Consider the following 14,737-nt stretch of genomic DNA (forward strand, 5'->3'; position numbering starts at 1 on the left):
TTAGTCTTGCATAAATACAACACATAGGGTTTTTTTTTTAATTTTTTATAATTTATACCCCAGCTTGATCCATTGAGGAGATGGTGTGCCACTGTGGTAGAGATGATTAAAGTGTTTTATTGCTTCTTTCTTCTTTCCCATATTTCAGAGAGTTTCTGTAATATACGTGTATTACTTTCATCATGAAAAACAGAGTCTTTGTGGGTTGGCTTCCTGGAAGGAGCAGCCAGAGCTTGAGAGCCTGTTTAGCATTGCGACTAACGTCCCCATGGAATAAACACATTTCCTCCCTTCATCAACTCCCTAGTCAGTCCATGGGAAAAGAAACCAGAGTGTGTGATTTTTGACACGCATCTCAGCCAGATGGGACTAGTACTGAGATACGGGCGAAATCACACTGTCCCAAACTGCTGATTCGCCACCAAAATGTTCCCTACCCCTCCAAAGTCAGGTGTCCCACCACTGAAGGAACTCAAACTCCTCTGCAGTCACCTTGCTGGTCAATGCCTGGCCTGGGTTGAAAGAAAAGCTATGAGTAAAATACCAGGGAAAGGGGCCTCATCTCAGACCCAGAATCCCGACTTGCATTTTTTTTTTTTCCTGAGTGCCCCCCTTACTTCTCAAGGGCAGCCATTCTCTGGGGACGCTGAAGGAAGGCATCTTAGAGAACCTGGCACACACTGGTCTTTCTTTTCGTGTGACTCCCTGAGGCTGGGAAGAGTAAAAGCCACAGTGGTAAGTTGACAACCGTGTCACCAGATCATCCAACCGTAAGAGATGAGTCCTCAGGCAATGGTAGAAGAAAGGCACTCCTAGAAACTCCAGGTACTTCCGAGCCTGTCCATTACTAGCAGAAAATAAGCATTCTCTGACCTCCTCACCACACCATGCCTGCTGAGTGCCTGGCACAACTTCATCATCTATTAGATTGTAATCACAGTAGTTTGTGTTCTATTGGCTTTTAAGAGGATGGCTAGTGATTCTGCTATTATTAGGAATAACAATAAAGTAGTTAATATCTGTTTAGTGCTCTGTGCCCACACAACACGGCAAAGCAATTTTCACTGACCTTCTATGATGATTACCTCTGTCTGAAAGACGAGGAAATTGAGACACAACCATTGCTGTGCCTGTCATCCAAACACGGAATGGGTTCAAATCCCAAAACTCAATTTCACTGGTCCCAGTTTCCCAGATTTACTTTGTAAAACTGACTTTGTGAAAGTTTCACTTAAAAATGTGCAAGTAGGAAAGGGCCGTATCACAGACTTGTTTGTTTGTTTTATTCCTTGCATTATTGCTAGATGGCCCCTGCCATTATTAACCTCTTTTTTGGGACATTGTTGGATCACCTGTTTCATTCCAGGCTGTTCCATGAGACGTTAAGCTCCAGAAGGCAGTGGCTGTGAAATGTTTGCTCTGCCAAAGCCCTAGCCCCTAAGGCAACACCCAGCACGTGGCAAGTGCTCAGGATGTACCAACGTCTGAATGTAGGAATGAGATGAAGCAGCAACTCTGTCCGTGAATATGCCACCCAGCAGTCCCAGGCGGCTCACCTCCTCCAGCATGCTTCCTTTCCAGGTCATTCAGCTGGATTTTCTGCTGGGCTTCTTCCAGCTGCTTTTCCACTTCTCCCAACTTCTTCTGGACTTGCTCACACTTGCTCTGAAAGAAAGGACTCAAGGTTTGCTACAGTCTGTGGAGGGCAGAAGTGGCATTAGTCCCCCAAGCATTCATGTGTTAGGAGCTTGGTCTTCAGTCTGATGCCATTAAGGGGGTGGGGCATTTTGCATCACCTGAGGCTGTGTCTCTGGAGGGCATTAAGACAGCTCTTCTGGAATTCCTGACTTAGTGTTTGTGAGAAGCTTCTTATTATCAAAACAGTAAACGCCTGCTCCCTTGCTTTGGCTTCCTATATCACAGTGTGATCTCTCTCCTATACACGTTTTTGCCATGACATCATTTGCCAATTGGTCTTCAACCAGAGACCAAACCAAAGAGGCTGCCTGATCTTGGTACAGCCATGATGCATGCCCGCAAGGGCAGGAATTGACCACCTCCTGAAGAGTTCTGACCAAAAGTACCACCAAGGTAAGTATCCACCGCCCCAGTCTTCAACCGTCACCATTCCATAGTCAAGGATGATACATTCATAGCACCTCCAAAACAAAGCCTTCAGAGGACCTACCTGTCCCCCCAGGACTTCATGCATTCCAATTTATGCTTCTTGCTTATGCCTACTAAGCTCAGATGTGAGTACATGGAGTGTAGGCCCAGCCACTTTATCTGGCCATCCCTGCCTATTCACCTTGAGCTCCTGGACCTCCCGGAAGGCCTGCAGCCGCTCTGCCCGCTCACTCTCCAGCACCTGGCAGGCCACGTCACCTTTGAAGCGCTCATCAGCAAGTTCTGTGGTCAAGTCGGCAACCTAGGAATAGGGGGTAGGGTGATTAGAGAAGGGTCACTCACAGGGCCTTCTCATGGGAAGCCACCCTCAGGTGCAACCAAGTGTGAGAGAATTCTTGGTCTGACACTTGCTATGTGACTTTCAGCGAAGCAGCACATCTGTCAATCTCAGGGTCCTCAACTTCAATCGGAGAGGCACAACTTACAGAATAGTCTTGACGATTAAGGGAGAAAAACATGTGGAAGGCTGAGCACAATGCCTGGCCAATAATGGTCCATTAAAAATAAATGACCAGGCCCAGTACAGTGGCCCAATGGCTAAATCCTTGCTTTGCATGTACAGGGATCCCACATGGGTACCAGTTTATGTCCTGGCTGCTCCACTTCCCATCCAGCTCTTTGCTTGTGGCCTGGAAAAGCAGTTGAGATGGGCCCAAAGCCTTAGAACCCTGCACCCATGTAGGAGACCTGAAAGAAGCTATCGGTTCCTGGCTTTGGATTGGGTCAGCTCTGGCCATTACAACCACTTGGGGAGTCAGTCAGACAGAAGATCTTTCTCTGTGTATTTCCTTCTCTCTGCAGATATGCCTTCACAGTTAAAATAAGTCTTTAAAAGCAAAATAAAATAGAGTCTGGTGCTGTAGCCTAGCAGCTAAGTCCTCATCTTGCACTCATTAGGATTTCATATGGATGTCGGTTCTAATCCTGGCAGCCCTACTTCCCTTCCAGCTCCCAGCTTGAGGCCTGGGAAAGCAGCTGAGGACGGCCCAAAGCCTTGGAAACCTGCACCCATGTGGGAAACCCAGAAGAGGTTCCTGGCTCCTGGCTTCAGGTCAGCCCAGTTCCGGCCATTGCGGCCACTTGGGGAGTGAATCATCAGATGGAAGATCTTCCTCTCTCTTCTCTGTCTGACTTTGCAATGAAAATATTTTTAAAATAATAAAATAATAAAAACAAGCAGAAGTTCCTGTTAGAAAACGTTTAACTCTTCCTCTGTAAGAGGCTTCCGGTAGCCTATCTGCCTCTCCCAGGCAACAGCAACACACATTCAATATTAATTCTGTGCATGTGTGAGTGTATGTGTGTGTGTGTCCCAACCTATTTTTACCAGTTGCATCTTTACTGTAATTGTATACTCAGTAGGATATTATAAAAACCCACAAAATACAACTAGACAAGGAGTTTCCAGGAAAACTAGGAAGGAATTAATACAAGTCAGTTGCTTTTTAAAGTCCTGTCATTTCACTGGTATAAGTGAAATAAGCAGGGGAAAAAAAAAAGACTAGGCATAGAAGATTAGGGTTCTGCATTGGAAATGACTTGGTTGTGCTTTAGAGATATATGAAGAAAGGTGTGGGGCTGGTGTTTCGGTACAGTGGTTCAGTGCCACTTGGGAGACCTGTATGCCATTTTGCATGCCCAATGTTCAAGCCCTGGCTCTGCTCTCCATCCCAGCGCCCTGCTGGTGGGCACCCTAGGAGGCGGGGGCAATAGCTCAGGTACGTGCAATTGAATTCCTAGCTGGCTGATTCTACCTGGATGTTTCAGCCATTTGAGGAATGAACCAATGGGTAGAAGATCCTGCATGTGTGTGGATGTGCGTGTGAGCATGCATGCGTCTATCTTTCAAATAAAATTAAATTTTAAATAAAACAGACACAGATCTGAATGTTCCGACACACCACACACACACACACACACACACACACACCCAAGATCTATTTCTCTAAGGCAAAAAAAGTCAACTAGCCAAACAGAGGGATGGGCCAGGTCCCTGTGTTTGTGCTGGCACAGAACAAAGCATTCCCAAAGCACTACTGGAGATTTGTGTTTCTTGGAAGTGTGGGTTCACAGGGGACTCCCATTTCCTTGGATGCATTTCTGCACTGCTATTTTTTTTTTATCCATGTTCATCATCAGAAGGGAAAAAGAAATATATCTTCCAAACAGAAATAGTCGTGCTGTGAAATCGGAGGCTGCTTTGTCCCTTCCACACTCACTGTCTTCTGCCCTCCTCCAGCCCAGCTGCCTCTTATGGATGACCACATCACCAACTGCTCAGCCCCAAATTCGACTTTCAACAGAAATAGAGCAAGGAGGAGGCTTGAGGGAAGCAGCCCCCTCACACATGGTGAGCCCCCGCTCATCCCCTGCTTTGAACGTAGCTGCTAAACTTAGCCCACTGAGTTGTGGGAGTGCAGCAGCTGACCCTACCAGGTCCTTAATCGCCAGACCCATGAGGTCATTCCTTTCTCCAGCAGATAACATCTTGACAGGTCTCTCGCCTCCAAGGGTTTCTCTTCCAGGAATCCCAGGCGAGGCCATGGCCAAGAAGCAAGCGTCCTCACCCCAGACTGACTGGAGCCCACTTTGCCATCATCTAAACACCCTAAAGAACAAAATGTTGCTGACCAATCAAAGGAAAGCCAGCAGCTCTGCAGAGCAACCAGAAACTGGACAAGCTGATCATGCATGTATCAGCCCCAACTTCAGCCAACAAGCACCATCACTCTTAACTCCTTGGGGAACCCAGGGCTTTAGTTTGAGCTACCCAGTACCTCACCCTGTTCTCTGCAGTGACCCTATCTCTTCACCCCTGCAAGTGATCAGCTTTCTACCAATCGAGTGAGCAGACCTAGTTTTGGGAACTCTGTAAACATGCCTCCAGGATGTTTGCAGGATTGTTCCATGTCACAGCTGAGACTCGAAGTCAGATCCATGCAACCCAAGGAACAGCCTCCAGTTCTGCATGGAAGAGCATCCCTGGCCCCCTTTAGGATGCAGCATTCCTGGACTGTTCTTTGTCCTATTGTCCTTAAAGTACGCTGGGAATGTGCTTGGAGGGCAAAGAGATGGTTTATGGAACTGCAAATCCCAGGACTGCCAGTCAGCTCTCCCACATCACATCCTAGACTCTGAGATGAGTCTAGGAAACCTACAGGTCAATGTTGTACAAGATGAGGTTAAAGGATGATGAGGAGAGAGACTTCCAGGGTCTGCTCTAAACTGGCCTCCTGCTTGCTTGGCTCTGGCCACTCTGAGTCGCTTATGCAAAGGCAATGGAGCTAAACGACTTGTAGGGGGCCACAAAGCACAGACAACACAATCTAGGAATCTTCCACTCCCCGTCACACCCATCCCCTGAAATCGGCATTAATCCCAAACACCAGGATCGTGTTCCCTCTGCCTCAGCCAATTAGTGTGAAATTTAATCTGTGCTAATTGGCCTGAGCAAGGGGAGAACAAAATTGATTGAACGTATTATTTTCAAGTTTTACAGAACCCGGAGTCTGGAGCCCAAAGGACAAATCTACCTTTCCAAATTGTGGGAATGACAGAAAACTCTTCCACAGGCAGGCAGTCTTTGACCTGCCCCCATCCCCACAAATCCTTCTCCCTCCCCACACTCAGTGGCCTGGGGCTTTGTACAAGAGATGAGGAATGGGCACCTGCTCAGAGCTCTTAGGTCATACAAAATGAAAACCAGTTTAAGAAGTGGGAAAGATGGATTGGTAAACCCAGAAGGGTTGTCACAGATTACTCAAGGACCAATTAACTAGACATCACTCTGAAATATCTCCTCGGACGCACCTTTTGACCAAAATCAGCATAAATGTTCTTTCTACTTAGGGACAATGACTCTGAGGACCTGCTTGTAAAAGACAGGAACAGAAATGAATGAACCCATGGCAGGCTCTGTCTGGAGTCGAAGGGAAATCATAGATCCTTGTGCACTGGCATCATTTGCAGCTTGGGAGTTCCGTGGGTGACTGGGATTTGAGGAACGTTAAACAGAACACATAGAGACAGTCCCCAGGGCTGTCACTCTGGCTGATTAGTTACGGCTCCAACAGCACTGCATGAGCAACCACTGTGGGCCGACTCTTGCCCGTGGGGATCCCAGGGAAGATTTGGGCAAATAAATATACCACAGGGGCATATCCATGCCTTGATTAGATCTTGTCCTCAGTTCTTACATTCAGGAACTCTCAAATGCATCCCAAAGTCTGGGGAGGGAATGGGGGAGAGAGAGATAGGAAGAAAAGGGTAAACATGTATGGGGAGGCAGGTGGAGAGTAGGGTTGACATCCAATGGTCTATGGCACAGAAGCATGACTATAATGGACAACAACTCATCGTCAATCTCAAAATAGCCAATAGACGAGAGCTTGGATGCTCCCAGCCCAACAGAAGTGACCGATATCTGAGGTAATAGATACACCAGTTACCCTGACCTGACCATTACTTTTGTCTACACATTATTGAACTGTTCCATCATACACCATGATCGTGTATCACTGCTGAGTCAATTAGACACTTTTAAAACCTTGGAAATTCCCAACCCTGAAAACCATCCTACTTGTAGACAACGGTCAGCAGTGCTCCTCTGGTCCTCTTCAACTTATCCCACAAAGGGTAGCTCACCGTGAGCCTCGTAGAACTCACAGCCATCAAGTGCACAGGACAGGCTGTACTAGACACTCAGCATCATAATTTAAGCCCGTCAGAAGCTTTCTACGGAAGTCTACTATCCCTACCCCCTTCGGCACAACAGGAAGCTGAGGCATAGAGACATGACATGATTGGCTACAGATGATAATTAGCAAGTTAAAGAGTTAGCCTGATCTCCCAGCCTGCAGCCCTTAACCACCCCTGTCCTATGTCCCCTACCCACTGACCAACACACTGGGCCTCTGGGGCGTCAGCAAGGCAGAAACCATTGTCCATGTGGGATAAAACAGGAGCAGTGACTCAGAGAGTCAACAGCCTGCAGAGTACAAATCCAAGGCCAGAGACGATCTGGACCTCACTCAACTTTTTTGGCCAAAGGAGGCCTGCGTGGAGTTCATGGACTCTGTACTCTCATCCTCATCAACCTGAGCAATGAAACGGAAAAATAAACAGATCACTAGATGAAGGGCTGGCCCAGCTGCTGCACCAGCTGGCCTATGATCTGTTTGTCAAAGACGTTAAGCTGTGGCTTCAGTCTCATGGGATTGCCCCAAGCTGCGTTGGCCACAAGAATAAATCTCTCAGTGATGGACTTCAACCTTCCCCAGTGATGGACCTGTGCATGTCTTTGCTAGAGAAAAACCTCAACCAGGTACATGGCACTCCTACTAAGTAATAACAAATGGAGAGAACTATAACAATGACAATGATGGAGAGTAATTATCATGTGCCAGGCACAGGCTCACCTACAGAACACCCACTGCAAGGATGGGAGGTGGCTCCTGACCCAGTCTCCATGGTGCAAATGAGGAAACTGTGGCTCAGGGTGAAGTCATTCACCAAGGGCTCCAGCTACAGAGCCTTCATCCATGGCTTCTTCCAGGTTCAAAGAATCCACATAGAGCAAACTTACACACACATGAGTGAATCAGGGAATAGTATGAGTTCAGCTGCACAGCTTGTGGCCTGTGTGTAGAGAAGGAGTCAGTGTCCGAACAGATTGGAGAGGGCTCATGGGAGTACACCTCACTGCCCAGAATCAGAGTGCTTCCAGAGAGAACGGAGACAACTAGAACCTTCCAGGAGCATGAGCAAGGCCCTTCAGGGACTGCTAACACTCTCCAAATGCTTGACCCACTAAAGGAAATAACCTTTCCAATCCCATCATCACCCACAAACCTCAATCTGAACATCTTTGGTCCTGTATTTCTCTTGATGTGATGTTTAGGCCACCAACGAGATTCTCATGCAGCCACGTGGCCTGGTGCCACCCCATGGCTTGATCTTTTCCCCATAGCCACTCCCCCTTGCCCAACACCTGACATTCTAACCACCACGGCTACACCTACCAGACCAGGCTTCACCTCCCCAACCCACTCCACTCCTACTGTGCCCCTCCTCACCTGTCACCTGGCTATCCCTACTTGTCCTTCATGACACATTTCCTAAGAAGCACACGCCAGTGCTTGCACCCCACTCCCTGTCTGAGTGGATTGTCCCTCCACCACCACAGCCTCTGGAGTCAGCCAGACCTGGATTTGTTCAAGTCACTTTGCCTCTTTAAGCTTCACTTTCCACGTCTGGGATAAGAAACTCTTCCCCATGGTTGGACTGAGAGGTAGAATGAGGTACTGTGGGTCAAGGACTTCTGCCGGCAGATGGCACAGAAGCATCACTCATGAAATGTTACTTTTGCACTTATAAGGAGGGCATTTACTCCTGCATTTTCACTGCATGTTTTGCACTAGATGCTGAGGGGTAAAGAAAGGACTAAAATGCACCATACACTTGGAAGAATTACATCTGTTGGGGGAGTGAGTGTGTGTGTGTGTGTGTGTGTGTGCCATAATAGTACTGTGGCTTGTTATAGAACAGGTACCATGGTAACTGTTTGACCTGCACTTCCTTGTCACAGTTGTAGGAAGAAGAAACAACTGGCATGATTGTTACTTTGCTGATATGAGTCAACGGCCCAGAGACTTAAAGACTTTTGCTACCCACCCTGTAGCCAGTGGGCACAAAACCAGCTGGGTTGGACCTGCTCCACTTTCTTCTTCCACACCAGATACAGGACACACAGAAGTTTGTGGAGAGGCAGGTGTTTGGCTGAGTGGTCAAGTCTACCACCTATTGGAGTGCCTGGGTTTGAGCTCCAGCTTCCCCATTTCTGGAGATGACTGTAGTGATGGTTACATAGTTAGGTCCCTGCCAGGAGACCTAGGCTGAGTTTCCAGCTCCCAAGTGTAGTTTGACCCACCCTGGGCCACTGCAGTTACTTGGAGAGTTAATCAACAGATGAAAACTCTTTCTGTCCTCATTCTCTGCCATACTACCTCTCTAAGAATTAGTAAGTTCATGAAATGGAAAGTTGCTTATTTATGGGCTGCCACAATGGCTCAACTGGCTAATCCTCTGTCTCCAAGCACCAGCATTCCATATGGGCACCAGTTCATGTCCCAGCTGCTCCTTTTCTGGTCCAGATCCCTGCTTTTGGTCTAGAAAACCAGTAAAGGATAGCTGAAAGCCATGAGACCCTGCACCTGTGTGGGAGACCCAGAAGAAGCTCTTGGCTCCTGGCTTCAGACTGATGCAGCTCGGGCTTTTGCAGCATTTTCAGATCTCTTTCTCTCCTATTTTCCGTAAATCTGCCTTTCCAATAAAAAATAAAATGTTTATCTTTTTTTGGAAAGTTGCTTATTTTGGGTGCAAAAAATTCTGTCCTGAAATCCACACTTTTTTATAATAATCATTTTCCAGGAGCTTTGGGAATTGTCTTCATACAAGTCCAAATCATTGGACTCGTCCTTTACCTTGTACAGTCTGCAGGTCTTCACTGGACTACCGGAGCTAACAGGTACAGAGACACGATGAGAGAGAAACCTTTCTGGTGAGTGAGGCCAGAGATCCCCAGCGCACAGATTTCTGCTTTGAGCCACAAATAATGTCTGGAAGTGGCAGTGAAGAGTGGAAGGACAGGAAGGAGACCCAGATCACATCTCAAGAAAGGGAATGAGACACCACATACCACACTCCCCGCTGTCTTCTCTCCCTAGCTGCTCCTGTTGCTTTACAGGTATTTCCTGTAAGCAGCCAGGGCACTGCTTTCTTGGAAGAATTAAAAAAAAAAAAAACCCTGCTTTGCGCCCAGGCAGATTTTGCACGCTTGAAGGATATTTATAGCCAGCCTCTCGGAGGTTCCTCGTCTCCTCCACGGCTCTCTTGCAAATGAAGCACTTAAATCATTTCGCAATAATGTTGTCTTTTTAATAAGCCTAGTCACACAGAGCTTGATGAGACACAACAAGATCCAGCAATGCTGCTACTACCAACGCTCTCCTTCCTGCCGAGACAGGGGTGGGGTGCAGAGGCTGTGAGCAGAGCAGGGATCTTAGAGCATGATGCATGGCCCTGAGGCAGATCCCATCCCCTAGCTATTGCCACAAACTGCCACATCAGAAAGCAGAGTCGTGGGCAGGAGACATCTTCTACCCCTTCTCTGGCTTAGCGGTGTCCAAAGTGTGGTCCCTGGACCAGCAGCTGCAATGTTATCTGAGAATCTGTTGGGAACACAGAACCTACAGACGGAAGCTGAGGCTCGAGAATAGTGGTCTGTGTCCTAACACATCCTGTATGGGATCCAGTCCGTTTTCAGCATGAAAAGGATTATCCCAGAGCAGGTGGACCCCTCTGCATCTGGGTCGCCAGTGGGATGAAGGGGGGGGGGGAGGCCTTGTTAAGAAGCCCTGGAAGGGATGAGTAGTTGACCTAGCATTGAGAGCATCTGTACAGATTCCCACATTCCATCTCTGGTTCCTGACTCCAGCTTCCTGCCCAGTGCAGACTCTGGGAGGCAGAGGTGATGCCTCAAGCCACCCACATGGGAGAGCTGCTCTGAGTTCTTCAGCCTCTGTCCAGCTCCTGTCATTGTGGGGACTCAGAGGGGGAACCCACAGGTGGAAACCAACTGTCCTCTCCTTCGCAAATAAATAATTGAAAAAGAAACTGAAAGACTGCTTTGTCAAACAGTATCATTAATTCACACACACACACACACACACACACACAGTGGAAAAGCCCAAATTAAAATGACAGCTTGGGAGAATAGCATTAGCACTGATTTGAGTCCTGGCTGCTCCACTTGCAACCTGGCTACCTGCTAATGCATCTGGGAAAGCAGCTGAAGATGGTCCAAGCGTTTGGGCCCCGCCATTCACACAAGAAACCCTGGTGGAGCTCTCCTGGCTGCTGGCTTCGTCCTAACCTAGCCCTGCCCCAGGCTTTGTGACCATTTGGGACAATGAAGCAGTGACTGGATCGAAGACCTTTAACTCTACCTTTCAAATATTACCTTAAAAAAAAATAACAGACTATACAGGACACGCACCAAAATGGCAGACACTTGGGGAAATGAATTAGTGGGTGGCAGATATTCCCTATATTGCTTCACTAATAAAACATTTTTAAAAATGATTATTTAAAAGTCATCAGCCAATTCCATGAGAGCAAACATGGGACTTGGAGTCACACACTTTCAGCTCTTGCAAGAAGAGCTTCCTCAACTGGAGGAGAGGGGATATAGGGCCATTGAGCAGCAGAGCAGATAGGCGCCCAGCAGAGGCGTCAGCACACACTGGGGCAGTGGAGTTTGTAGCCAGAAGTGGATTTCCACTCTCTTCAACTTTCATTTCCCTTTGCTTTGAATTTCTTTATTTTTAAAATCTTGGTTTTGGACCTGGCGCAGTAGCCTAGCTCCTACAGTCTTGTCTTGCACGCGCCAGGATCCCATATGGGTGCTGGTTTTAACCCCGGCGACCCCGCTTCCCATCCAGCTCCCTACTTGTGGCCTGGGAAAGCAATCGGACATGGCCCAAAGCCTTGGGACCTTGTACCTGCGTGGGAGACCCTAGAAGAAACTCAGGGCTCCTGGCTTCGGATCAGCTCAGCTCTGGCTGTTGCGGCCGTTTGGAGAGTGAATCAATGAACGGATTATCTTCCTCTCTGTCTCTCCACCTCTCTGGTATATCTGACTTTCCAGCAAAGATAAATAAATCATTTTTTTTTTACTCTTGGTTTTTTTCAAGGCCCCACCCAGACCTCCTTTTGTAACCACACGTGATGCCAACTCAGATGCCAAGAGCCTGGGCAGAGTCTCACAGAGGGGCCAGCACTCATTTGCCTAGCTCAGGTATTAGAAGCCTGAGCAGCTGCTCCTCCTTGTACAAGTGCTCCGTCCCCAAGCAAGTGTCATTAGCCATGTATGTTAACAACCGTATTCATCTCACGCCTGCAAATCTCCCACCTGGGCCGCCAGCGTCACAAATCCCCGCGTCTCATCTGACAGCTTATGATGAATGACGACATCAAATGTCAGCTCAGCGGGAAGACTCTCTACTGGGATATTCCCAAGCAACTCCCGGCTCTCTACCCATGGCTGCTTCCAAGAACCAGAGATGGGTTGTGTACCAGTTCCTCTCCTTCCGGTCTTTACCGCAAGAGGGCGCAGCCTTGCGAAACAACCTCTCAGCGTAACTCCGAAGACGCTGCGCTGCAGTGACCACTCCTACCAAGATCAGCCTCTCCTTTCCCTGCCCTGGCAGTCTCCACGGCGGACACTTTAATGTGCCTGCAGGAGTGGGCACGAGTTGAGCAGACAGAGAACCTCTTGGTGTGGAGAATGGACCCTGTCCCTTTGGGATGACAAAGAAGGCGTGAAACAGACATAGACCCTTCTCAAATTTCATTCAACCCTCCAAAAGAGCCAGCCAGGCTCACCTTTAACTGTCCACATGCGAAGAAGGTTGTGTTTTGTTGGCTTCCTCATCAGACCAGTTACACTTACCAGCACCCCTCAACAAACCAACAGCATCCATAACTAATCATACCAGCCATAGAAAGCTCTAGTTTGGGGGTAGGTATTCGGTCCAGCAATTAACATGCTGGCTGGGACATCCATGTCCCATATCAGAGTCACCAGGCTTGGTTGCTCAGCTCTGTTCCTAACTCCAGTGTCCTGCCAGTGGGTACCGTGGGAGGCAGCAATGAGAGCTCAAGTGACTGAATTCCAGACATCCATGTGGGAAACCTCGAGTGCATCCCTAGCTGCCAGTTTCAGTTCTCTGGCTGTTGCAGGCATCTGGAAAGTGAGCCAATTGATTGGGGCTTTCCATTTATCCCTCTGCCTTTCACATCAATACATTACTTTAAAAAAAATATTTGCAAGGCAGAATGACAAAAGAGAAAGAGGGAGAAAAAAGAGAAAGAGTTCTTATATCCACTGGTTCACTCCCCAGATTCCAGATGGCTGCCACAGCCAGGGCTAGAGCAAGCTGAATCCAAGAGCTAGGGATTTGGTTTGGGTCTTCTGTATGAGTGACAGGAAGCAAAGTTCTTCTTACTCTGCCGTCTCAGGTGCACTCACAGGGAGCTGGATCAGAAGCAGGTCATCCAGAGCTCAAACAGTACTTGGATGAAAAACAACCAAGCCCCAGTCTTGCTCTTTGCTGACAAATATCACCCTGCATTGCTTCAGGACCTTTATCATGGACCAGCTGCCTCTGCTCCTTCTAATGGACCTGCGCAGACTTCAGACTATGCAGGTCCAGAACCAGACATTAAACTTGGAGAGAAGTCCTCCTGGAATACTTAGGCAAAACTGCCTCCACTGGACACCCTATCCCTATGACTTCTCTCTGCTTTGTATTCTGTAGCAAGGCACCCGTTTGCTTGTGGTCTGTCTCCCTCTGTTGGCCCAGAGACCAGAGATGGCAGGACGTGACCCTATCTCTAGCTATATCCAAGTTGCTCCACTGAACTCCCAATGTCTGAGACATGCAGATACACATCTGTCCAACAGGGAACACACAAATTTCATTTACCCTTCAGAACAACTTTGCTGATCACCTTGAGTTTCAGGGAGAAACAGACCTGGGATTAAATTTTACCAAGGCTGCAAAAAATGAGAGGTGAGGTCCAAAAACCTCAGAATCAGAAATCAACAACACCTTCCAACATAATGTTTTTCTTTTTAAAATAATCTCAATGATTGCAAAAATTTCATGAAGTATAAAAGATCAGATTGCTAAAGCAAGATCGGATTCCACCACACAGATTGTCTAATCCTGACCCACAAACCCTATATTTATTTGAAATTTAAAATGTTTATATTAGGATCATCATAGATTTGTTCATATTAATTTACACTCTTTTTTAAAAATTGGGTTGAAATATCAGTGACCTTGCTCACGACTTGTTGTTAATCCTTTCCATGTTGAGCTTTCATCAAGGACCTCCAATCTTGAAAATTCTACGTGGAGCAGCAGCAGTTTCCTCCAACAGCTCCTCCTAGGACCAGAGCTCACAGATCATGTGTCATGTTAGAGGGTATGAACTTGTTTAGGACTTTGTCTGCATAGGCAGCAGCCTTGCTTGGGAGGGCAGGAAGTATCTGGTTCTTGTCCTCATCACCGGCCATGAACTTGACACTGAATTCAAAAGAAAAGGCGTCTGCCGCCCACAGCCCCGAGAGCATCACACAAACCCCAGCAGAATCTGTTCTGGCTGGTCGTCCCTCTCCATGCACTCTGAGTTTGATAGTTACCCCACAGATATATTAACACCCTGACCATAGTGACACGCGCCCCAAATCCACATATTCTGTACATTTAAAAACGTTTTACATATGGAATCACATTTTAGAAGCAGCAGTCCCTCTCTGGATGCATGGTTTCACTTTACATGACTTCAGACGTCTGGCTCTTAAGACAATAGTTATCTGAAAATATCCATTGAAAATGCCAGACATGGACGATTCGTAACTTTTCAACTGAACACTAACCTGAGTAGCATTGCTCCCCTGCTCTGTCCTGCCTGGGAAAGACTC

The 14,737-nt window shown here is 47.6% G+C and overlaps 1 protein-coding gene across 1 annotated transcript in view; it reads right to left on the reverse strand.

The window, feature by feature from the left end:
- MYO18B (myosin XVIIIB) overlaps window positions 1-14,737 on the reverse strand; it is a 189,498-nt gene that overhangs the window by 96,923 nt on the left and 77,838 nt on the right. The window contains exons 25-26 of the mRNA XM_041003594.1: window positions 2,309-2,428; window positions 1,557-1,665 (exon numbers count right to left, since the gene is read on the reverse strand). Coding sequence (XP_040859528.1) covers window positions 1,557-1,665; window positions 2,309-2,428 — 229 coding nt within the window. The remainder of the gene's footprint in view (window positions 1-1,556; window positions 1,666-2,308; window positions 2,429-14,737) is intronic.

The sequence above is a fragment of the Ochotona curzoniae genome, unplaced genomic scaffold (genome assembly GCF_017591425.1).
Source record: "Ochotona curzoniae isolate NIBS_2020 unplaced genomic scaffold, NIBS_Ocur_1.0 scaffold_274, whole genome shotgun sequence".
Taxonomy (NCBI): Eukaryota; Metazoa; Chordata; class Mammalia; order Lagomorpha; family Ochotonidae; genus Ochotona; species Ochotona curzoniae.